Consider the following 25,173-nt stretch of genomic DNA (forward strand, 5'->3'; position numbering starts at 1 on the left):
GGAACACTGTCATTATCATAAATAATAATAATAATAATAATAATAATAATAATAATAATAATAATAATAACAATAACAATAATATATTAATAATAATAACAATAACAATAATAATAATAATGATAATTATTATTATTATTATTATTATTATTATTATCATTGTGTTTTTTTTTTAATTTATATCGTACTTTTAAAATCAGAGTCTGAAAAGTACTTTGTACAAACAAAGCAAAGCAGAGGGAAAAAACCCAGAGGCAATATAAAAATAAAAGCCATACAAGAAATAGGATAGACAAGAATTAAGGTAATTAAAGAAGAGATAAGAGGTAAAACATGCTAGAAAAACATGAGAACTGTCTCAGTAAAAAAAATATATACTGACATTTTTGGCTGTGAGTGTGAGACAGTGGTGAGCATTTTTTTTGTTTGTTTTTTCTGTGAAAAACTGCAGCATCTCATATGTAAAGTCAAGAGGGTACATGTGATAATTTCTCACACATTCTAGCCTCATGATATCATTCATGAAGTGAAAATGACATATTCACAGGTGGGTTTTAAGGTGATGTTTGCTTTTATTTAATGTAAGTGATGTAAGGAGTCCTTTGAAAAACAGTCACTAACTGAGCCCTTTGTGGTGGTAATAAATTAATTTATTGTTTTTCTGTACAAACACTATTTTCCTGGCTTTTATCTTAAATAACGAAATAAATCTGCAATAAATACATCCCGCATATACAGCAAGCTTCAATCCGTCTGGAAAAACAGGCAACTTTAATGACAATCATGCTGTGCAGACTTTAAAAAGTTTCAATCATTGTCTTCAGTGTTTATGTATTTAAGATGAGAGAACTCATTTTGTACAGGACTGAAGGCGTTACGCTATACGCAGGGTTCCTACACATTTTACATTCAAAATTACAGACTTTTCAAGACTTCTTTATAGATATTTCAGACCATTTTCGACATCTGGATGTTTATTATCTATATAAATATTTTTAAAATTCAACTGTAAAAATTTATTTGACCTTTTTTTTTATTATATATTTTATTATGTTGCCAAACAACTGTGGATTGTTGGTACGGTAGCTTACACAGATCTATTAACTAAAAATGAGCTCAACTCTGCCCAAAGAACTAACCAGTGCTGCCTTGACTCATATTATTTTACCTTTGCATGCTAAAAATGATATTATATTATTATTTCCCCATATTTTTTTTGTCATTTTTATAAATAAGAACCAAACATGGATTGAAAAAAGTTAAATACTTTGATTTTCACAGTGTTTGTGCAGCCTTGTTTATTCATTGTGTCGAGTTGAATTCAAATCAAATTCCACACTGTGTAGGAACTCTGCATATAATACACCATAATCTTAAAATGTTTAAATCTGCTCTTTAGACCACTCGCTCACTGGATATGACTCTGTTTTGTCAAAAGCAGAGATGCACTAATAGTTTTTTTTTATTTTAGCTTCTACATTGTCATTCTACAATATTATTATGCATTCTAAAAAAACTATTTTTGACATCAGAGCGTGCTAAATAAAATGTGCTCTTCTTGTCCTGCACAGCCCAGCAGGTGTCTTTGAATTAATGACACTTATAGTACGATGTAGGATCCTTTGATTTTATTTTGGGCGTCTAGGTTGGGTGCTTTGTCTTTCTTTTCCTCCTAAAAAGAGAACGGTGTCTGCATTACTTTTAGAAATTCTCTAAGTATCTTTATGTTGCATTAGTACATTCACAAATAATTCCTGTATTTGTATTTGTTTGCTAATAATTTGTACAAAATGACTCCACTCTTAAATAAAGCTTTATAATTACCTATAAGAATCAAAAGAGCTGTAACGTTTAGTGCATTGATAGGTACAGAGGAGAGTGCAGGAGATGCCACAAAGTCTTAACATCAAATCAGCCAAAATAATTGAAAACCCCCGTGTGGATTTATAATGGCTCTGCGGGAGCTTTGGAGTTCATTTCTTTTTTTTTTTGTTGTTCTGCTAATTTAAGTTTTACAAGGTAAATATTCCACATTTGACCAAATTGTGGGCCAAAAGCAATGTTACACAGATATCAATTCACAGCCTTTATATCCTTGCATCTCTATCTACAAAGCTTTTGCGTCTTTGGTTACGTGGTTAACTTTTAAAGCCCTGTTTCATCGTGATCAGGAGGACAAAAAGACAAGCGTAACTAGCACACTGCTGGCTTCACACCAGAACAGCACGTCACTCCTTTTCTGAGTTATTAAGGACTAGCCTTTTTGTAGGTTCCGTGGTTTATAATTTAAATATCTCACATCTATTTCTTAGCTACGGACACAGACCAAAAATTACCCTTCACAGATTCTCCACAAAGTAAATGTGCTGATATATTTGCAGTCTTGTAAAAACATCACTGCTGTTGCTCTCTCCACACTTGCTGTAACTGTAAAATCTCTCCAATGTGGATCTTCTGGTGTCTTTTCAGATTCTCCCCCCGGCTGAAGCTCTTTCCACACTGGTTGCAGTAGTACGGTTTCTCCCCTGTGTGGACCCTCTTGTGTTTTTTCAGGTCTCCTGCCTGACTAAAACGCCTCCCACACTGTATGCAGCCGTACGGCTTCTCTCCCGTATGACAGCGCTGGTGGATTCTTAGGTTCCCGACCCTGCTGAACGTCTTTCCGCACACAACACACAAGTGTGAGTCATCTCTCCTGAAGTGCTCCATCCTGTTTTTTCTCCCATCAAATGCAGCCCTGGTGCTTTTTGCAAAGCCGTGCCTCCGAGGTACAGGATGATTTGAGTGGACAAAGACGCGTCCGTGAGGATCAGCACTGACCTGTGACCTGTGAATTTCAGCGGAGTTCTGACGGGACGAGTTGCAGCTTAAATCCACACATCCACTGTATTGTTCCTGAAGAGATGGTAGTTCAGGTGTTGAGCAGTCTGTTAGTTCCAACTCTTTTTTAATAACAGCCACGTTTACACCGAGAGAGGTGCTGGATTGAGAGGTGCAGGTGTTATCGGCTAAGACTGTCATTGCCTCCTCTATAACTTGTGTCTCCTCCTCTTGTTGTGCTTTGCAATGTTCGGCTGTTTGCGCCGAGCTGCACTCAGCTTGTGATTCGGCGATATCGTAGCACTCAGCTTGTGATTCGGCGATATCGTAGCTCTCTCGTTGTTTCGATTCCTGCTTCACGTCATGGTCAGGTTTGTGACCACTTATCAATATTTGCACTGCAAGAGGGAAGTCTGAGTCCTGCCTCAAAGTGAGCCCCAAATCCTGCTCTTGATTCTGTGCATCTTCTTTTTCTTCAGGTGATGGACTGCTTGTAAGTAGAACAGCTGTAAAATCAAGGCCAAAAGAAATAAGTATTTTAATAATACCCCTTTTCAAACAAAATGAACACATGCACACAGGTAAACCTGCTAAAAATAAGCTATAGCCTGCTTTCCCATTGACAGTAGAGTAGAGTTTGTACACGGTTCTTCAGCAGACAAGCGTGCCTTTTGTGTGTGTTGTTTTGGTTTGTCCGTGTGATTTCAGGAGAACAGATAAACAGTAGAAAGCAGCATGGACACAGGTCTGTGAAAACTTTCCGGTGGTTACTTCTCTTAATGTATCTCTTATTTAGTCCGTCTCTCTTTTAAACTTGGCGCAGACTAATATGGATAAATGTCATAGTGCTGCTTAGGTGGAAACGGAGGGTATCAGTGGCAGCGTGTCATTGCATCTCGCTGGTTGAGGAGCTGAAATTAGTGCGTTCACGTGGGTATTTCTATCGTTGCTGATCAGAGCTAGAGCAGATAAATACCCATGACTACTGCAGAGTCAATTGACCCGGGTGTGAATGCTGACTATAACCTTTACCAGTGCATTAAAAAACCAGATGTTAGCAGATGTTTTTCTGTACAGTGGGAATGAGGCTTAAGGGTGCTTTCACACCAAACCTGTCTGGCTCGATTAAGACAAATTCAGGTCTGTTTGCCTGCTTAGTATGACTCATTTTTGCTCCTGTGAAAGCCGTCTATAACCCTTTTTACACTGCCTGTTCACAGCAGCAATATCATGCCTTTGTGCCACCTTGCCATTCTGTATATAAGGTAAGATATAATAATATACAATACTTATTTATGCAAATCATTTCATAACCAAGTAGCAATATGCTGGTCAGCACGGGTATTTTACGTGGTTAAAAAGCCGTTATAACTGCTGTACTTGTATCCGACTCTGTGTACTTTGTCTGTTCGTTAGTTCAATTAAAAAGAGTGTGACAGCAATCTCACATGAATAAGCCATGAATCACTACTGTATAAGATGCCTCTATACCTGTTAGTCATTATTCTTAACATGCGGTCAATTCGGAGCCTAAAAATACTAATAATGCTCATAATCATATTTTTTGTAAGCTCTTTGTCGAACCAAAGAACATAAATATGAATATAAAATGCTGCGCAAACTTCTATCAGTCACCAGATATTAATATCCCCACATGCTCGATGATGCACTAATGAAGAAGGATGACAATCACCAAAACTGTCCAACCTGTCAGTCTGTAAAACATCACATTAACCAGATGTTACCCGAACTAAAACTCATCAAAATGTAATTTTTTCCCCTTGGACTGGACCAAATTTACCCTCGAACCCTTAGTGACTAAAGAGTAACTTCACACATTAACCAATATAAGAAGGTAACATTATCTATAATGATTATTTCCCAGAGGAAATGACACTTGTTACCGACCTGTGCTCTCTCTTGTTATACTCTCCTGGAGCTCCTGCAGCCTCCTCTTCAGACTCTCGTTCTCTCTCTGTGTTCTGGCAGTTTTCTGCTGGAACTCTGACACCGTCTCCCTCACCACCTCCAGAACCTCCTGTACCGCTTCAGTCAGTAGTTTGGCCACACGAGCATTCAAGCGTTCAAGTTTAGACATCCTGAAATAAAAAGTCACTTAGAGTAAGAAATGACTGTAAGACTAGCTGCGCATAACCTTCTGCATAGGGAGCACTGTGTAAACAATTGCATAATCATGAATACTAAATGTTTTACAAACACTGTTGTGTAACTGCGCTGCTTCCTACAACCTGTTGTGTTACTATGAAAAAGACACTCAACTAAGAAAAAAACAAAAGAAAAAATGATTTGTCTGGACAAGGACGGTTAAACTGGCATTTACAGTTTTTTTTTCTCCGTGGCATAAAAACAAAAAATGAAACTACGCACACAATTCTAAAAACTTGAAGCTCAGGTATCAGCAGCAGGACTCAAAACTGTTAATCTATGAGCACAATTTCAGTGTTTTCACACAAATAGGACACAATTTGCCTTCAAATTGCCACAATCTTATTACCAAATGTTCTCAATTATGTTTCACATGTTCAAACTCAGTTGGCAAACACACTCCAATCATGTGTCAAGAGCATAAAAAAAAGTCCTCAGGAGGTCTCTACTGTGTTGAGTAATGGAGCAGCGCATAAAAAAGAGAGGAAGGCCTATGGTACACACTTTTCTTTTATCTGTATTACAGTAACAAACAAATATTAAAATAAAATAAATATCAGCCGTTACAACTTGACTCTGGCTGCTGGGTTGTGAGTTTAGCCCAATAGGAGCTCACTGGGTAGGCAGATGTGAACTGTATCCTCTGCTGATACAATGCAGTATTTATATGACATAGTCATAGTATTGTATTACATTATGGCAAAAGTCCTTATACTGTATGCACCAAAAAATGCAGCCTATTGTGGGACAAAAACAAATCAAAGCTAAACCGTAAAAAGAAGAGGAAATTTCTATATTTCTACACATTTTTTTTATACACCTGAATATGTAGCATGGCCTCAGGAGGCCACAACACATATAAAAAGTATTTCACAGCAGTGTTAAATTGTTTTTAAGTGTTTAATCTGTAGGAGATATTCTTATAAAGGCTATGTGTATTATTTTGGTGGAAAGAATCAGTTTTGAGTAGGGAAGGATGTATATTGTTTTTAAAGGGCTGATACCGGTCAATCGGGTCAATGAAAATCTAAATTAAAAAATGAATGAATAAAAAAAGCTCTCTGAGGTTTTACAAAGTAAAAGTTTGATAATGCTGATAATGTATGGCAGACTGCTTTCCTGGTGTTGGCTGAGTGTTTGACGCACTCTTTTTCATAACTGTATCGGCTACCATTAAAATAAAACACAAATAATAGGCAAAAATGCCAAAAAAAAGCCTGATAATCAGCCAGACCGACAATCTGTGGACCCCTAGTTTAGAGTGCAGTATTTCTTTTTACAAAAGACTGGTTAACTCTTGTAACTCTAAAATCAGAAACCTAAACAATCTGCATTATTAGGCCATTGCAGTTACCAGCTGTTGCAACTATGGTGGCATAGTCATCTTATCTCATACAGGGTGAGTTTGCAGTTATTTTTCCAGTTTATTTGCAATGCGGGTACATTAAACAGTAAAACCTGTGCTAAGTTACAAATATTGATCAACATTAACACAGAAAGGTCATGTTTTATTCAACTAACCTTTGCATTGGATGTTGTTCACTGTTTCGCTGATATTAATTTCAAACAAACAAGCATTTTAAAATGACCACAGTTAATCTAGTGTGGGTTTCCTAGCTGGGCATGTTTGTAGCAGCTGTACCTGCAGGCTGGCGGTGAAGTCAGCGGCTACACTGTAACGTGAAAAAGCTAACGTTAGCAACATTAGCTAACTCCGTGCGTTATCGTTTTCCCTTTAAACTTCCGACAAAAGTGCCATGTGTTTACTGTGTTGGCAAGAGTTTTCATTAATGTTGTGCCAACTTAACCGGCCACAACAATAAAAAGACAATTGAAACAAAAATAAATGGCAAATATCGGAAGGCAACAAAACAAGTGGAGACCCCCGGAGACAGAACCCGAAGTACTTCCGGTGTGAAGCTGTTTTCAAAATAAAAGTCTGGGTTTAATAGGGTGCACGTCACTGTTTAATGGAAATTATTACAAAACTTCAAATAAAAGCCTGGTCCCATTTAGACGCTCAGTCCTTTTACTGGGCCGGTGTGGCAACACTTTCTGACAAATAAAGGCCAGCCTCTATTAGAGACAGTTCATTGGAGTTCTACCTGCTGGAGAAAACCAGCATATCTAAGTTCATATCTGCCTCTGCAGGTTATTTTCATGTCCAGTTTGATCCCTGCAAACTCAGGTCCAGCTAAACCATTACCTGCTTAGATCACACATACAGTATATGTACATGTTAAAACTTTTGTCACTATGGACATGCTACACACTGTTAGTTTGGTAAGATTCTCCACAATTCAATCATATAATTAATTTTACTGAAACCATCAGCATCAAAGAGGAAGGTATTATCGGCATAGTAACAAGAGAGATGCAAAAAGAGAGATAAGTAGATGTAGAAGACTATTTTGTTAAAAAAAAAAAGCTAGGGAAAATGTAATGTGTGTAACAACAGTGGGGGCAACATAAGGTGTTGTGTATGTTTTGGGGACAATTCAGATTGTGTCAGATCATTGTAAAGGAATCTTGACAATACAGAGCACTTTACAATAAAGAAGTATCAAACATGTTTATTTGATTTGGAGTAGAATGTGTAGGTCTATACAAGAGCTTCAGTGATAGGCATCACAGTAAACAAATCTCTAAACATTTGACAGGGCTGCAGGAACAAGAGGAATTATTAGACTGTGCTTCATATTTGAAAGTTGAGGTGCTCTACAGTAAGCTTTCTGCTTTTCTAAGAGAAGGCACACTTAAGCTTTTTCAGCCCTTTAAACCCTGCGCAAATTGGTTTGACTTCTTTCAAAAATATGAGCAACAAGTAACAAGACATGGGCAAAAACTTGTAGAAGATTAGTAAAAATAAAAAAAAAGTTATCACCTGAAAAAAGTGTGTATGTGTATGTGGTTATAATAATTATGCATAGATTTGTTGGACATCTTTCTCTAGTTTTTTAAAATTGTCCTCTTTTTAAAAAAAAAAACACATCATTTTAAGCAGATGATGATGACATTGACTGAAGGTAGTTTTTTGTCACCCTTTACTACATTTTTGCAATTTGCAGGACATTTCTTGTCAAGTTGCTTTTTGCCTTTTTACTCATGCTTTCAAAGAAAATCAAACCAATGTGCTTAAGTTTCAAGGGTTAAATCGCTTGTGAAAGGCATCTCAACACAGCACAAGAAACCACTCAGCTGACAGAAATGCTCATAGGAGATAAGTTGACATTACATTTTGAGAATCCAGCACATTTTTTTTGCTTACAAACAGGCAGCCTATTACACTGTCCATCTCTAAATATAAGCAACATGATAAGTAGAAAGTCCGGCTCCATCGGCGTCACAGATGAGTTTGCTGGTGTTTCTTCATGTTACTCGAGTGACTAAAACTTTTGCCACAGTGGCTGCAGCCGAACGGCTTCTCTCCTGTGTGGTAGCGCAGATGCACCGTGAGGTAGCCCGACTGACTGAAGCGCTTCCCGCACACAGAGCAGCAGTAGGGCTTCTCCCCCGTGTGCACCCTGCTGTGCTTCTTGTAGTCACCTGCGTGCCTGAAGGTGCGACCGCAGAGCGAGCAGCTGTAGTGTTTTCTGACGTTTCTCTGGAAAGCTTTCAGGCCTGGAGTGCCCACTTTTGTGCTTAATTGTGTGGTGTGCTGTTTATCTGCTCCGACACTGATTGTATTGTTGTATCTTTGGGATAGCCGCTCTTCTGTGCCATTTTGCCCCAAACTGGAGACAACCATGGACTTGCTGTAGAGTCCTGAATTGGCTTGAGGAGGTTCTAGTCTGAGTGAGCATGTAGAGCTCGAGCCAGCACCATCATAAAAATAATTTGTGTTATGCACGGCGTCTTCATCTGATGTAGGCTCTACTTTCATTTTGTGATTGTTTTCAGTGATTGTAACCACATGGTTTAAAAGTGATAGTCCATTTTTAGTCTCTGTTTTAAGAGCTCTTGTGTTGTTCAAGTCATCGTCACCTAAATGTGGCGCTGTCGTAGTTTGAGGGGAGGAGCAGGGGTTGGCTAAAGATGCGATGGATGCTTCACAGTCCACGTCTTCAAGTGAATACGAGGGACAGATTACTGCGATGTCCTTGTCAGAGGGGACAAGCTCAATGTTCTCCTCCAGGCCTTCTTTCTGTTTCAGCTCCATCCGTTGCAGCTCTGTATCAGCCTGTTGGGCTGCAGGGGAAGTTTGTGGCGCACTTCCTGCACAGAAACAAAGGTGACAAAGCACCAAATAAAGGCCAAATGCAATCAAATATTTTTATCAAACAGGTTCAAAAATTCTTAACACAAGTATTGTCTTACCATTGCTTTCTAGTTCTAACTTCTCCTGGAGCTCCTGCAGCCTCCTCTTCAGACTCTGGTTCTCTCTCTGTGTTCGGGCAGTTTTCTCCTGGTACTCCGATACAGTTTCTTTCACCACCTCCAGAACCTCCTGCACCGCTTTAGACAGCAGCTTTTCCACTCGGGCATTCAGACGTTCAATTTTGGACATCTTTATGAACTGATAATTGAAAAAGAAAACAAAAAAGGAGAATTCTGTCACACTCTATTGCCATTGAAAAAAAATAAAATTACAATTAAGGGTAAATATGCCACCTTTGATAAGATATGGGGGCGTTCTGTTCTGTATTTTACATTGCTTGTTTTCTGATTTGTTTTTTTGTTGTAATACCTACAGTGCATAAAAAAGGCAAATGAACACCACTTGTTTAAAAAATGGAGAACAGGTGTTGATTAGAGCTTTGCAGGAACAATATGATTTCTAACAGTATTACGGATACCAAGCAGATGTAGATGGTGTATCTGTACCCACAGAAACCACTGTAATCATACAGATTAACATACAATATTGCAGCTATAGCATATAAAAATACTTTAATTTTTTTTTCATGACCCTCCCAGGAGTTTCAAATATTTTTCCTTTGAGCCTCCGTCAGTGACTGCATGACCATACATAACCACAGTTTCGGGCTATAGTGGTATTTTTTTGAGTTGTTGTTGGGGTTTTTTTTGTTTGTTTGTTTTAAATGAAACTTGTCTTTAGGGACATGTATTTCAGAAAAAAATTTAAGCACAGGGGAGGGCGTTATGTTTATTTGATTTGGCTTAGAGGAGGGACATTCAACATAAAATGGTTTTATATTGTATTTTTAAAATATCCAGAATCCCAAACCAGCAAATGAGTTTCAAAGGCATGCTTTCTTAAAAAAAAGTCCAAAATCACACCATTTATCATAGCCAGAGACTGTGAATTGCAGTTATTTGCAGTGAAAGGATGTCATTTTCCCCCAGTCACTCAGGGAGGCTAAAGAAAAAATATTTGTAGCTCCATGGAGGATCATGATATAAATTTAAAAAAAAAAAAAAGTCATACCCCAGCCACCTGCCTACTAAAATCCAGTCTCTTAAAACCAACTTGTGGGTTTGCTGGTTATGAGAATATTTAAAATAAATACAAAATACGGCCATTTATGATTGACCCCCCCAATAACAAACAAGCAAACAAAAATTCCCTCCCCAACGCTTAAATATTTTCTGACTTGGCTCCCACGTTTTGCACCACCCCTTCCCATCTTTCAAGTAACGAACAGTCCCTTACTATTAATCGGCTGAAACAGACAGGCTGTTCAATATTATAATCCGTTCATTACCACATTTTAACTAAATGAAAAGCAGCATACTTTAAACCTGATGCAACTGCCGCAGTCTTTGTTGAATCCCAGATTATCCAGCAGTGATCCAGCCGCTCATTGTTTACAACATTCACACTTACGCAGACATCCGCAGTCAGGCTGAAAAATCTTATTTCAGGACCTAAAGAACCGAGAGTCTATTTGGCCTGTTAGGTTAAGCTTTTCAAGAAGATAAACGGAGTCCATAAATGGTTTGGAGAATAAGTATTCCGACAGATGTGGATATTGTGCGCACCAGACATTACCACCCACATGATTCCCTTCCTGCGATTTTAAGGCGGCTAACATCCTGCGCGAGGTGCGCTGCTGCCATCTACTGAACCATGCGGACACAGAGCCTTTACATACATCTACATTCATTCATTCTGAGTTTATGATGCATCTTATTTAAATCTCGCGATCAGAGGTTCTCCGGGTTTTTTGGGTTGTTCTTCCTCGTGTATTTCCCTTAAAATACCTTAAGTTACTATCAGAAAGAGACTAGAAATAGAAAAATTAGACTTGTTAAAAGTGTCTGCACCCATAGACTGTATATGTATGTATGTATGTATGTGTGTGTATGCATGACTGTATATGTATGCATTGCACACACAATTATATTTTTTTATATTTTCAGTTTTCATACCAGTTTTATACACTGTATTGTTGCATAAGGCACAGTTTTACATTATACACATTTTTTATATTTTACTTACTTTACACACTCAGCACATTATCCATATTGTAAATTTAAATATTCACATATTAGTGTATATTTATTTACATGTATATTTTTACACACAAACATAGTCAGCATATTATGCATACTTATTTTCTATTTACTGGTTACTATTACTGTTTCTATTTTTAAATTTATATTTTAACATACTTGTGCTTGTACATATTTCTATTTGCTATAATTCTCAATGCTGGCATCAGAGCGATTGTAATGAACCACAACTTCCTCCCCGGGATCAATAATTCTGATTTCTGAACACACACACACAAACACACATCAAGAGAAGTGTGAAGTTTTTCTCACTCATTGTGCATACACAAGCTAAATAATATAGCTCATGTAGATTCTAATGATCTAATGATGAACTATACAGTTTGTTAGAGTGAATTCTTAAGATATTTAAAGATCAAATGTGTTGGATTCAGGGGATATCTTGACAGAAATGGTATATAATATTCATTATTATGTTTTCATGAGTTTATAATCAACGAAAACTAAGAATCTTTGTGTTTTAGTTACCTTAGAATGTGCTGTTTATATCTACATATAGAGCGGGTCCTCTTCCACAGTCTGCCATGTTGTTTCTACAGAAGCCCAGAACAGTCAAATCACACACTGGCTCTAGATAGGGCCATTCACGTTTTTGTTGGCCACCGCAGTTCTCCTACACACTTGGTGCACAAGTTCAAGTTCTGCAACCTAGAAGCTGCCAAATCCTACACACTAAACTTAACTTCATGACACTTAACAAAACAAGACAAAAAAACATAATAAAAAACTAAAATTTTACATCATAATTTAAATGATTAAATTGGAAGGCTTTTCAGGGACCATCTGGCAGGGCCACTGACCCTACTTTGAGAATCACCGCCTTACTGTCTGATTCAGGGCAAAATAACGTTTTTGTTTTCAACACACAATATGGGATACTAAAAACATCACAAGTTTAGATTTTGTTCCCTTTGTTTTATTTGCTTCTGTAACTCGTGAGGTAAATGCCTCAGAGTTTACCAAGCTAATGATAACTTATTTCACAACACATCATGACTTGTCATTTCAGCAACAGATTGCATTTACACAAACATAAAAAAGTGCTTTAAGGTCTGAGTACATATTCAACCCTTTTCCCTAAATAAGCTCAAACACACATTAAAAGAAGCTGTTGTAAGACTGTTACAAACTGGCAAAAACAGTTCATACAAAATAAGTACATTAATGCACATGTTCCTTTTTTTTTTTTTTTTAAAGTGAAAACACCTTTCCCCTGAATGTAACCTGACCGCTCTGTCCTCATGGCTGTCCCTCTATAGTTGTGTCCTCAAACAGACTGAGCAGGTTCTTTGGTTCAAAGTTGGGTCGGGGTAACGGCTCCTCTGTTCGGATCCAGCTGCGAGCACGTCGCTGCGAGGACTTGGCAGAGGAAGATTGTCGGCTCTGCGTGGAGTTTTCATTCATGCTATCTGGACAAAGCTCTGCGTGTATGGGGCTGGCACTGGGTGTTAGTGTGTGGCAGGAACCATTAGAGTGGATGCTGGAGGGGGTCAGCGCTAAGTTACAGGAGGACCAGTCACCTAGACGTGAGTGGGTGGGTGTGTGGGCAGGACTTCCATGATTGTGTCTCGGTGAACCTGGAAGAGGAGTGGATGTACTCTCTGCGGACAGTCGAGATTTGACCCTGTAGAGTAAAGAAATGTAAACAGTTAAGCAGCAAATTTCACAGAAATGACTCACAATTAGGTAAAGTGTCCCAACAGCTGTTTCTTTACTTCGCTGTTGCTTGATATTTGTCAATTTCTAAACAGGGTGATACGGAAGCCCTGAGGGGCAAGTGAGAAAAAAATGTTTTTGGTGATCCATTTTCTAAGTTAAAAAAAAATTGCGTGAAAATTGTGAACAAATATTGTTTTTAAAGCAAAAACATTTTTTCCCACTCACACATGACAAAACATTTTATTTTTGACTTAATAAATGGATCACCAGAAGAAAAACAATTTCTCACTTGCCCTTTAGGGCTTAAGTAAGGTTCCTACAAGTTAAGGGAAAGTTAGATTTCAGGCTTTTGTAATGCTACCTGAAGTAAAATTTAAGACCAATAATACGATAACTGAAACTGGAACAAAAAAGGAAAAAAATAAAAACATCACCTGGAATGAATTACTTATCGGGGACGATTTTAAAAACAATCTTTGTTAACAAACATAAAAACAAGATTTTTTTTATCAAGTTGAAAAGTTAGATGATTTACTTCAAATGCTCAAAAAAAAAAACTCTCAAGAGTGGAAAACATGGAAAAAACTGAACATATGTTATAAAAGTATCTGTTTGATTCGCCTTGAAAAAAGCTTGTTCCTTTATTTGATGGGATGCAGTAAACGTATGAGTGTTGTTGGTTCCTTTATCCTGATCTGCATGATGTTCAAGTTGGTGAATTATTATTAAAAAAAAAAAAAAAAAATATTTCACAATGCAATTTTAGAAAAAAAAGATTCATAATATCCTCCTCCCAATGTCTGTCTAAGACTTTTAAAAGATTGATTTAAGACATTTTAATACCAATTGAGATCTTATTTTTAGATGAATTAATTTAATGTCTTCTAAGACTTTATCAGGAATCCTGCTAAAATATATCTTAAAATGTTATGAATTGGTTAATTTTTCATGATTCTCTACCTGTGTGAGAAGGTGGGGGAAAGCTCCGGGTCAGTGGGATCCAGCAGAAACACTGCATCGTCCTCTGGGCTCCCTGAGTCAGCGTGCATGGCACTGAGCGGCAGGGTTAAATCTTTGTCCCAGCTGCCCTTAGGAGGAGTGCAGGGCTCTGGCTTGGTCCATTGAGGAAGAAAAGGCAAGTGAAGGGAGGACACGAGTCTATAGCCGAAGCACAGCAACGACTAAGAGAAAAAGAGAAGGAAAATTAAAAAATGAAACCTTCAAGGTTGATAAAAAGTACACATGTAATACCTACTGTTAAAGATTGGATCGACATATTATATATGACATCTTTAGGATGGAAAGGATTACTTTTGCCAATAGACTGCAAAAGGACAAGTTTTTCAAAAGATGGGAAAGCTGGATGGAGTACATTACACCTGTATGTTCTTCATTTGTTTAATGTGAATTTATGTGTTTTTTGGTTTGTTCTAATGGTTTTCACATCATGTTTGTAAAGTGATTAGAGTATCATGAAGACACACCCCAATATTCTTCTATTTATGAAGCTATATGTTCATACCTGTATTTATATTTACTTTATTGGTCCTTTTTGGCTTCTGTATTTTCTAATTTAATTCACTTTTGCATTATCGCCTATTTTATCTGTGACTTACAGAAGGCTTGGGAAGATAGGGCTACTAAGTCCTATAAGGGTTATCTGTTTGGACCTTGTTATTACTGAATAAAGAGATCATTTTTTAAAAAAAAAGTACATGTTTAAGTTTCAGGTTTGCTTTACATGTTGTAAATCTAAGCGTGGAAAGCCAACTCCAAATGCTTATTGTTTAAAGGGTTTGTTAGACACATTACCTGGCATAAGGAGACCAGTGTCAGTGTGGTCTCTGCCACCGTAAGGTAGATGCGCCTCTTCCATCTCTGTTTCCTAACAGAGGGGACAGACAGAAGCTCAGAGACCGTCGGCCTTTCAGATGGTTCTGGAGCCAGCATCGTCTGCAGCACTGTCTGAAGCTCAGTTGACAGGACTGCAAATACACATGGAAATAGTAAAAACATAAGTCATACATAAATACGCGTATTAAATGACTTTATGACTTAAATGAAATAAGATCTTACCGCTGGTAAACTCTGAGGGGAGGCAGCCTTGTCTGAGCTGTTGCCAGCCCTCGCCACCATTTGGAATCTCCATATTACAGGCGAGCTCCAGGATAGAAACGCCCAAACTACATGAAAAAGACACAACAGGTCAGGCGTCCTGCAACTTACAGCAAGTTAGATTTAAGACTTTTTAGTGACATGAATAAAAATGAATTATTTTAGGGTTAGGGACAATGTTGCCTAATATTTATTGGGGGTTGATGTTCAGGCAAAAGGAATTTGGTAAATGTTATATATTTAAAAAAGTATTAATAGTTAAAAAAAACAATAAAAGAAGTTATTTTGAAATTTTGTAATGCAACATCACAAAAAAGGATTCATAAAATCATATTTCCCATGTCTAAGCATTTTTATCACTTCTGAAAGACTGATTGAAGACATTTTAATACTGTGGAGACAAAGTAGGAAGGCTTCTGTGTTCTTTAGGCAGGAGAAGCAACAAAGCAATAAGAAGATGCTTTTTAGTTAAAAAATTTGAAAATAGCTTAAAAAAGGGCTTAACCAAGAAACTCTTCTTATGTTAAAATGCTTTATTATCAACGTTAGTTCATGGTGGATCAGATAAAACTAAACCAACATGTTTCGGCCACACACGGTCTTCATCAGGGCACGACAAAGACCTCTCTTCTTTGTTTTCTCATGCATGTATGATATTTGTACCTGAAAACATCTGCAGCAGGTCCATACTCCCCACGCAGCAGCTCAGGGGCCATGTATCTGGGATCTCCCTCCTGGATGTCGTCTTTCATTTTCCCCTCTGCAGACTCGATGCTGTTCTGTTTGAGCTCAAACAGCAGCCCGAAGTCCGCCAGCTTAAGACGGCCAGAGTCAGTGATAAGGACGTTAGCTGGCTTGAGGTCGAGATGCACAAAACCATGCGAGTGCAAGTGTTGCAGTGCTGAGAGGAGGTCACACAGGTAGGCCCATGCTGCAGCCTCATCTGAGTGAAATATGTCAAAGTCAATCAGGGGATTTGAGAATTTTCTGGAGTAATCATTTAATAAAATATCATAGCCAATACAACATCTGAATAGATTTTATTGTCTCTTTTGGACAAACCTGGACCAGGAGGCTGGTTCTCAGCATGGAGCAGCAAGCTGGTGCTACACAGCTCTGTCTGGATGTACAGTCGGCCACACTCCTCCCAGGCTGCCATAAAATTCAGGATGTGAGGGTGAGGACAGAGGCGCTCGTGGTTTCTGGCTTCCCTTACGCTACGGTTTCTATCACAATTGCCCCTGAAACGGTGAGAGGAGCGCTTGACTGCATACTGGCGGCCGTCCACGTTGCTTTGCACCTACAAAAATATAGAAAATGCTGAGGTCTTGTCTTCTATTTGGGGATCTCCAAATGATAAGCTTGGTGAGAAAGAACGGCTTCCAGAGAAATCTAAATTTGTGTTGTGAGCTTCCCCATTACAAACCACAGCACAGATGTTCGGTCAAGATTTTATGTAAATTCCATTGTGTAACAAAACTCCCTTTCAACCTAAAACCAATGTCCAAGTATGTTTATTACAGAAACAGAGAAAGATTAGAGAAAATTGATAATAGGTACTGCCTATTATTGGACTGGACTGTTTTTTAAAATTGAAATGTCCAGTGTTTAGAATTTAGGTGGATGAATTGGCAGAAATTGAATATAATACAATAATTTGATTTTCTTTCATGTATAATCACCTGATTATAAGAATCATCGTGTTTTCATTATCTTAGAATGAGCCGTTTATATCTACGTAGGGAGCAGGTCCTCTTCCACAGACTCCGCCGTGTTTCTACAGCAGCTCAGAATGGACAAATCAAACACTGGCTCCAAATAGGGCCATTTGCATCGCAGCAAAAAGCAGAGTTGGAAAAACAATGTTATTGTTTTTTAACATGCACCTGCTTTGTTCAGTATTTTTATTGGTTTAAATGACCGGGTCTGTTTGTTTTGGAGAAGAAGATACCACTGCGTATAGTTCATCTCCCAGTAAAAATCTCCTGATCTCCTGAAGTTTCAACTGGTTGCAATCTGCAGCTCATCATGGTGCCACTAAATCCTAAACACTGCTCCTTTAAATATTGATCCTCACCAAGACAGCTCCATATATTATTTTTGTTGTTTTTAAAATTTGAGTATTTTATAGCAACCTTCTCACAAAATTTTGTCTTAAAATGCAGCAATTCCAATGTCCTTAATAAAAAAAAAACATTCATTACATGTATATATATATGCTTTCATACACATATATGCACACAGACATGCACATTTTTGTCTTGCTTACCTTGTAGACCTCTCCGAAAGATCCCCTTCCCAGCAGCCCCAAATTAGTGAAGCACTGATTGAAGTAGGATTGCTGTTTGCTGGGATCATATACAGAATTTGGAGGGGGAGACTTACTAAGGGAACGTGAAAGGGGTGTCCAGGGGGATGGTTGCTGGGGGAACATCCTGCTCAGAGGGGGACATCCCTTGGATGGTGGCAGCGGGGGCAGTGAATGTGAGAGCCGGGCAGGGGAAGAGTAGGATGAGTTGGACGTGGACGAAGAGGAAAAAGGGAGACGGCGCTTTTTGAGGGAGAAGGACTGCTCTGCATGTGAGAAGTGGGTCGGGATAGGGAGAGGCACCCTGGACACTGTGGTTTCCACTGCCACTGACATTGTGTCGGGACTTTTTCAGTTCCTCTCTTTGAAGATAGTGAGCTGCAACATTCAAAAGAAAACCTTTACACACTTGCAATTTTGTCTGACAGTTAATATTAACGTTCCAGTGACATTTTTGATTTTCCATTAGCTGCTCATGCTCATTTAATCTACTTCTTTATACTAATGCACCAAACCTTTCTTGTCTAAAATCAGAGGAATTGGTGGAAGTACATTTACTTAAGAACTGTACTTAAGTATGAATTTTAGGTACTTGTACTTTACTTGGGTCTATTCTTAAAATGCCACTATACTACAATGTTCAATATCCTTCAAAAAACTACACTATTATTTTTTAAATATATTTTTTAATTATAAAAAATGCTTTCTTGGTATAAGAAAGACGCAAAAAGGTGTAAAACACCTTTGTGTACATCACAAAAAGAGCAGTTTGTGTTAATATTTATGTATGCAGCGACTGGCAGGGTAGTACTTATGAATAATTTTGAAGGACACTTACATAACCTCATTCACAATAAAGTATTTATTAGGAAGCACCCAAACCTTCTTCCAACGTATGTCATTTACAAATTGATTTCAATATGCAGCGACATGTGGAACAGAGATATATATTTTGTTGAAAAAGGACACGTATGGCTCTGTTATTATTTTGAGGACGTGGCGAGAAACAATTTTTCCTACTGGAGGGTCAGCTGCATTAAGGAAAGGTACAGATCTGGGTGAAAATATAACAACATTTCTCAGAAGGTAAGTTAGATAGCCATTGGCAACAGACCTGCTAGACGTGACGTAGCTAAGTTTTTAACCGGGTAAATACGACACACGTTTGATAAACTAAGGCTTTATTTAAGTTATTTTACCAAATTATCTATGGCTAACGTTAACAGCATTCATTCTTTGACTTCAGTGCCAAATGTCACATCAACTAAACAACTTTTGGCTCGCTAACGTCAACATTAACTAAGGGCGGACCCAGTCAACAACATAACAACATAACCTAGCAAGCTAGCTAACATACATTCAAATGACGTACAGTAACTGACAGTTCAGCGTAAGGTAAAGCAGAAATAAATAATTATTGTTCTCACACAGACCATAATCCAGTTTTAACGACGGGCCGTCTTCATTACAGTGAAGCTCTGGTACTCTCTGTGTCCAAATGAACTGCGGGTACACCGTTCAAGCATGAAACTACCTCGCGCCAAATTCTGAAAATTATACGCAGTGTTGCGTAGCTGCCCTCCGTGAATACAGAACGCTTATCTGAACTGCGCAATGTCCGCAAGCGGTGCAGTCTGGGGTTTTGCTGCACAACACAGGGCTGGCGCAACTGGCTAGCTAGCTGACCACTTGAAATGGTAACTTCATTATTATTTTCATAACTGTGTGAGATTCGTGCCGAGACACCAATACAGAATTAACGTTTGACGAGTTGTTGTGAAATGTTATCGTTATGATAATGAACAATACTGACGGTTAAAGAAACGTTTCTTTCAGTTTGTGTTTGCTAGCCAGCTAATGCTAAGTGTGCTCCATTAGCCTCGCCTGCTTATCGTTTACGTTAGCTTTAACGAGAGGTGTAGCTCGCGAGGTTAGCTAACCTTGTAGGTGATGTAACGTTAGCTAACTAACCAGGTGAGGCCAGTCAGATCAGCTGAACTCATACCGTCATTGACAGACCTACAGTGTCTATCGATTTCACTGTCAGGCCTAATTTTGACTCTCTAACATCCCAATGCTAATGCTACGCTAGCGCAGAGCTAACGTTAAATACACAGCTCGGTTATCATTGGTAGCTTCTGTATCAATGAAGAGTCAGTAACTTTAATTCCTCTTTATTAGGGGAACACCTTCCCTGACACGTTGGAAAAATAACCAGTGGTGGAATGTAACTAAGTACATTTAGTCAACTACAGTACTTATATATGAATTAGAGGTACTTGTATTTTCCTTGACTATTTTATTTTCGTGCTTCTTTATAGATTAAGATAGATTAAGAACAGTCAAGAGAAGAGTTTAGAAAATACGTTTTTTTGTAAATTGCTAAACAGTTTACACAAGTACAGCCGCACAGGTAATTCATTGCCAAATATTTAAGTATTTTCTATTTTAAAAAGTATAATTTAAGTTTATAAGTTGTTTTTTCCCTAATTTTCTTGATTTTTACGGTTTTTTCCCCCTTCTTTTTTATAATGTTGCAATTTAGGGTGTTTTTTAAAGGTTTATCTGTATTGTGCTTTTACTTTAATATTTTAAGTGCATTTTCCTAATTATCCTTACTTACTTTTACTTAAGTACCACTTCAAAGCAGGACTTTTACTTGTAACAGAGCAGAGTATTCTCACAGTGTGGTATTAGTACTTTTATTTGAGTAAAGGATCTTGATACTTCTTCCATCACTGAAAATAACCAACTTAAGACTTGTCTTTCCATTGAAGGCTTAACCAACAGTAACACATAAAGTCTACAGACAGGCTAGTAAGGTGTTATAAACAGTTGCCAGATGGACAGGTATTAACTTAAATGGCTTACTGAGATGTTTTGTCAAAGAGAGGTTAGAGGAGCCACAGGATCAGCTGTCGTGATTGATCCCATTCTACATTCAGACAGACATTTTTTTAAGAGTCATTCAAGATAATCCCACAAATCAAGTTGCCTTTGACATAATTGTTTTTAATTTATAATTCTTTGCCCATTTTCCCTCAGGACGTGTTCTTAATGATCCGGCGTCACAAGACCACAATCTTCACAGATGCCAAGGAGTCTACCACTGTGTATGAGCTGAAGCGTATTGTTGAAGGAATTCTTAAGAGACCTCCTGAAGACCAGAGGCTGTACAAAGTGAGTTTAGCGTCAAGTATGCCAGTGACACATAATTAAAGTCTGGTCACAATTCTGTCTAGGTGACAGTCGTGGTATTTAACTTGTCTTTTTTTCATTGCGACTAAAATATTTTTTTTGAAATGTCCCTCACGATGTCTCCATGCTCACTGAAGTTAATTCATATATTTTAGGCCATTTTGGGATTCTGTGACGTTTTCAACTCTTGTTTCACAGGATGACCAGTTGCTAGAGGACAGCAAAACTCTTGGTGACTCTGGATTCACCAACCAGACTGCCAGACCTCAAGCCCCAGCTACAGTTGGTCTGGCCTTTCGCATAAATGGTATGTTCACTTTATGTTATTTGTGTGCATCTAAAGTCATGGATATTTTGTTTTTTTCTCATATAAAGGCCATTTTCTAGACCACAGCACATATTTCCTGTCTTATAAACTCCACTCTGCTTTTCAGGTTGGGGGATTATTATAGAAGTCCTGTTTTGGATTTGCTTGTTCAGTTTAGTTGACTATCAGTAATAAATTGCTTGAGTGAATACAGTCATTTGTACTTAGTGCCAGTTAGTCTGCATCAATCTTATTAGTCTCTCAAATAGTGTAATTGGTTGCTGTGGCAGTTTGTATATCAGTAGATAACTATGATTATCAACTACTTATCCATGCTCCTGTGTTGTTTAGTGCTATCTAGAAGACATTTTTAATAAATGTAATTTTACAGTGTGTTAAACTGAACTCAGACTTGTAAAAAAGACATTAGTAAACATGAGCAACTCTCTCCCATAGCCAAAAACTAGAGTGTTAAAACTCAAATGTGTAATGTGTTAGGGTTTTAAGTGTAGAGCTGCTCTATAGACAGTGAATTGGGAAAGATACTATAAATGACACTGACTCGAGGGGATTGATCTGACTACATAGGTGCATTTTCAGTTTCAGAGCTGTGAACACAACAATAGAATTAAGCTCATTCGGATATAAAATAGAAAACAAACATTCTGTGGGTTCAAAAAATCAGTCTCTCACTTGTTGCCTCTGGAGCAGCGCCAGACTTGAGTACGTTTTAGACTTACTTATCTGGTTTTTGGCTTTGAGAAAGAGTAGCTCATGCTCACAAATATTGACTGAACTGTCATGGGCCATAGAAATAACATTTAGGTGGTGCTCCCTTTTAACCAGAGTAGTTTTTACTTTCAAGCTTTGGACTATCCTCCCAGAAAGACACGCCGCAGTCAGTTTTCACTGCAGCAACTTAGTGACTTGACTGAGGGCTCCTACGTCAGGGTGCCTCACTGTCCTCATGTCAAAAAAAAAAAAAAAAAAAAAATCACAGACAAAAAAAATACATTTTGGATGGAGCAAAAAGGAAGGTAATAAAAAAAAAAAACCCAACAATAAAACAGACAACTGCAGCTGAACCATAACGGTGATCCCTGGTGATGTTATCAGAGTAGAATTTTGAGGGAGTTCACAATTCAGGTGTGACACACACTAACACAGGCACACACTCACACACTCTCACACACACACACACACACACATACACACACAGAAGATGAACCTTGACATCTAAAAGCTAAAACCTGTCAACCCTCGCACAGGTACAAAGTGAAGTTAGTTACAAGGTTTAGGTTTTTTGTAGAAAAGCTGTCATTGTATTAATTTAGACGCACAGCATTTACTGTTTCTGTGGGACGGTTTCGGTTGGTTTTCAGGACTGCGGTGAAAAAAGTAAATCTCGAGCCCTGTGAGTGATGTTGCCACATGCAAGTGTGTTGTCGCGATGGAGCTAATGTTTCCTCGTCTCCTTTGCCCTTCAGATGAGATGTTTGAACAGCTGCACATCGAGGCCTTCTCCAGCCCCCCAGAACTCCCTGATGTGATGAAGCCTCAGGACTCCGGTAGCACTGCCAATGAGCAGGCCGTGCAGTGATAACAGGAGAGAGGAAACGAGCAATGGAGGGAAGGATGGAAGTGGGTGTGTGTGGATTAACTGCAGTGGAGAAGTAGCGGGGTGGAGGATATGTAATATAATTTCAGTTGATGGATGGGGACATTATAGGTAACCAAGCCTATCCATGTTACCTTCATGCTATCATCCCAGCATCCCCCCCCCCCTCCCCAAAATTTGCTTCACAAATCATCTTCTTTTAACTCTTTATGATTTCCACATCACATGCGGTTCTGCTCCTTGACTCTGCTCTTATAAGCACCAACTGGCTCAAACTTTTTGAGTGAAGAAGTTGCTTTGGAAAGTATGATTGTGTGTGTGCGCGTGTGAGTTATTCTAATTATTATCATTAATATTTTGGAGAAGGTGAAGGCGTAGTTGTATGTCACAGTGCTCTAGAAGTAACATGAATAGGAGAGGAGTCCGGTTTGTGTGAATTGGCATACTGCATGAACAAAAAAAACAAAAAAAAAAAATCAAAACAAAGGCTTTATTTTCACAGAAACAGATACACCTTAAACTGCTAAGTATCCTTAGTTTGAGTCTCCCATTTATGTTGTACATTTCTGGTTTGATTTCATACCTGGAAAGAAAGTCTTTATAATAATTAAGTGTAGTTTTTGTTGTCGTTTTGTTTTTTTCAGGATGTTTTCCTTGTCAGTTCTTTGTTGTATGTTTCATGCACTGAGACCAAAGGCAGGTACATCCTGGACAACAGAGGATTTTTTTTGGTCTAAGGACATTCTGTTTGTGGCATACAGTAAACACAGGAGGAGAGTTTTCTGGCATTATAAACTTCAGTTTTGAAATGCATCACCCCATGTCACCAACCATCAATGTGGCACCTTCCCCTAATCACACAAACATAGCCTGTAACTGTGAGCTTGCTTAATTAAAAGTTTTTCCTGTTTTGTTTTTTACACTGCAGGCTGATTTTTTTTTTATTTTAAATGCAGGTTTGTGTCAACATTTAATGAAGATAATAGAATTTAAGAGATCTATGAAAGAAGTTGGCCAGACTTTTTGACTTGTCATAGCAGGGTAAACACGGGTAACTAACATTAACCATGGCTCTGTACTCTTTACATTTCCCAGTAGTAAGGACAGTGACAGTGATTCAGCATGCACAGAATCCTGAAAACTCAGATTCCTGGGGGGGGGATACAGGGGATCCATCCCTGCTTAGTATTTAGATGCATTTTTCATTTCAATAAAACATGAAAGTAGTAGAGTACTTTTATTTTGACAGAATTAAAGAATAGATTAATGCAGAAAAGGCACATATTGGTGCATAAATATTTACCAAATGCAGGAAATTAAATTTTTTTATGTCAAAATTACCTGGCAGAGGATCTCCAAATCCCCTGTTTCATGTGTCCCTCCCATTGTTGATATGAAAACCTCACACCCTTGCAGACACTTAAGTTGCTAAATGAAATTTTTAATTTTATTATTCACACCTGTAACTTTCTTACAGTGACAAGTCCAAAAGTCCTCAGTGAAAAGGGTCTTCTTGTATTTTGGGGGAATATTTGAGCACCTGAAGTTGCAGTTCTTATTTTATAAGTTTCACACATGAAGGCAAATAAGGTATATAAATCCAGTGCCGTCACCCTAAGCCGTCTTAAGGCCAAGAAAAGTAAAGGGGTTAAAGAAAGAACTCACTTCTGCATTATTACATAATCTGGTGTGTCAAAATGTAGTTCTAACATATTTATAATTTTATACTGTAAGCGTTTTTGTGTACATTTTCTTAAATTGAGCTGTGCTTCAATGAATTACCACAAACTAACTGACACACATAAAACAATAATCCAGTATAGCGGTGCAGGTGAGTTTCTGGGTCTCTCCAAAATAAAATGAAGCTGTGTTGTGCTGGAGGCCGTTGCTGTTAGACACTTAGAGTAACAAGGGCCTCAAACAATGTAGGGGCTGGGAATAGGTTTGATATTTTTCCAGGTGTCTTTAAAAAAAAAAAAAAAACATCCCTGCATGTAGAATAATTTTCATTTTTACTTGATGGTGTTTCTCCTGTTCACACTGGCCATAAAGAGATCTCCCTATTAAGCAATTTTAATGTAAGTGTCCATGTTTAAGTGTAACAATACATTCAACAAAAACAAACACAAAGTGTGGATACAGTGACCAGAAACTCAAATTTTTAAGTTTAGCCTCATGCACAACATTTACAGAGAAACAGCTGTTAGCAAAGAAAATAGGCCTCAGCAGACTCCAGCAATGCTCATTAAAGGTCTACTTTGTAGGATTTAGTGGCATCTAGTGGTGATGTTGCAAAGTCCAACCAACTGAAACAACTTATGTTGTGCCAAGATGTTAAGAAAACCACAGTGACCGACATGAAAATATGAATGGAGTATTTAATATCTGTTCTGGGCTATGGTATAAATTACATGGAGGAGTACATGGGGGAAGAACTGCTCAGTATATACATACTGTAAGGCTCCCACCTTCCAGCCGTAACTTTAGAGGTTAAATTACTTAAGG

At 38.1% G+C, this 25,173-nt stretch overlaps 4 protein-coding genes across 6 annotated transcripts; 1 reads left to right on the plus strand and 3 right to left on the minus strand.

The window, feature by feature from the left end:
- Positions 1-1,026: 1,026 nt before the first annotated feature.
- Positions 1,027-6,884, minus strand: LOC121958582 (uncharacterized). Its single transcript, XM_042507596.2, has 3 exons — positions 6,629-6,884; positions 4,729-4,919; positions 1,027-3,326 (listed from the first exon to the last, which is right to left on the minus strand). Exons 2-3 carry the CDS (start codon positions 4,916-4,918, stop codon positions 2,395-2,397), a joined length of 1,122 nt encoding a protein of 373 aa, XP_042363530.2. The 5' UTR covers position 4,919; positions 6,629-6,884; the 3' UTR covers positions 1,027-2,394.
- Positions 6,885-7,957: 1,073 nt separating this feature from the next.
- Positions 7,958-10,971, minus strand: LOC121958583 (uncharacterized). Its single transcript, XM_042507597.2, has 3 exons — positions 10,683-10,971; positions 9,304-9,502; positions 7,958-9,201 (listed from the first exon to the last, which is right to left on the minus strand). Exons 2-3 carry the CDS (start codon positions 9,491-9,493, stop codon positions 8,330-8,332), a joined length of 1,062 nt encoding a protein of 353 aa, XP_042363531.2. The 5' UTR covers positions 9,494-9,502; positions 10,683-10,971; the 3' UTR covers positions 7,958-8,329.
- A 1,386-nt stretch (positions 10,972-12,357) lies between these two features.
- pkmyt1 (protein kinase, membrane associated tyrosine/threonine 1) lies at positions 12,358-19,764 on the minus strand. 3 transcript variants are annotated; one of them, XM_088069742.1, is made up of 8 exons: positions 19,517-19,764; positions 17,507-17,923; positions 16,300-16,537; positions 15,901-16,180; positions 15,199-15,305; positions 14,935-15,107; positions 14,083-14,303; positions 12,358-13,087 (listed from the first exon to the last, which is right to left on the minus strand). In XM_088069742.1, the coding sequence occupies exons 2-8, from the start codon at positions 17,879-17,881 to the stop codon at positions 12,703-12,705; spliced, it is 1,779 nt and encodes a 592-aa protein (XP_087925868.1). In that variant the 5' UTR covers positions 17,882-17,923; positions 19,517-19,764; the 3' UTR covers positions 12,358-12,702. The 3 variants fall into 3 exon arrangements, with proteins under 3 accessions (XP_087925868.1, XP_087925867.1, XP_042363529.2); XM_088069741.1 differs by having other exon boundaries at positions 19,486-19,764; XM_042507595.2 differs by lacking the exon at positions 19,517-19,764 and adding an exon at positions 18,979-19,119.
- Positions 19,105-23,588, plus strand: LOC121958584 (elongin-B-like). Its single transcript, XM_042507598.2, has 4 exons — positions 19,105-19,242; positions 20,591-20,725; positions 20,942-21,050; positions 22,538-23,588. The coding sequence occupies exons 1-4, from the start codon at positions 19,240-19,242 to the stop codon at positions 22,648-22,650; spliced, it is 360 nt and encodes a 119-aa protein (XP_042363532.1). The 5' UTR covers positions 19,105-19,239; the 3' UTR covers positions 22,651-23,588.
- Positions 23,589-25,173: the final 1,585 nt, after the last annotated feature.

The sequence above is a fragment of the Plectropomus leopardus genome, chromosome 19 (genome assembly GCF_026936395.1).
Source record: "Plectropomus leopardus strain MGB_pleo_1.0 chromosome 19, ASM2693639v1, whole genome shotgun sequence".
NCBI lineage: Eukaryota > Metazoa > Chordata > Actinopteri > Perciformes > Serranidae > Plectropomus > Plectropomus leopardus.

Excerpts from the sequence above, each read along its gene's own strand:
- LOC121958582 (XM_042507596.2), bottom strand. The coding sequence starts at position 4,918 with ATGTCTAAACTTGAACGCTTGAATGCTCGTGTGGCCAAACTACTGACT. Across the intron at positions 3,327-4,728 it reads TATAACAAGAGAGAGCACAG|CTGTTCTACTTACAAGCAGT; the intron begins GTCGGTAACAAG and ends TTGATTTTACAG.
- LOC121958583 (XM_042507597.2), bottom strand. The coding sequence starts at position 9,493 with ATGTCCAAAATTGAACGTCTGAATGCCCGAGTGGAAAAGCTGCTGTCT. Across the intron at positions 9,202-9,303 it reads GTTAGAACTAGAAAGCAATG|GAAGTGCGCCACAAACTTCC; the intron begins GTAAGACAATAC and ends GTTTCTGTGCAG.
- pkmyt1 (XM_088069742.1), bottom strand. The coding sequence starts at position 17,881 with ATGTCAGTGGCAGTGGAAACCACAGTGTCCAGGGTGCCTCTCCCTATC. Across the intron at positions 15,306-15,900 it reads CCTGCTGCAGATGTTTTCAG|TTTGGGCGTTTCTATCCTGG; the intron begins GTACAAATATCA and ends TTTTTCATGTAG. Across the intron at positions 14,304-14,934 it reads CACTGGTCTCCTTATGCCAG|TCGTTGCTGTGCTTCGGCTA; the intron begins GTAATGTGTCTA and ends TTTTTCTCTTAG.
- LOC121958584 (XM_042507598.2), top strand. Across the intron at positions 20,726-20,941 it reads AAGACCAGAGGCTGTACAAA|GATGACCAGTTGCTAGAGGA; the intron begins GTGAGTTTAGCG and ends CTTGTTTCACAG. Across the intron at positions 21,051-22,537 it reads TCTGGCCTTTCGCATAAATG|ATGAGATGTTTGAACAGCTG; the intron begins GTATGTTCACTT and ends TTTGCCCTTCAG.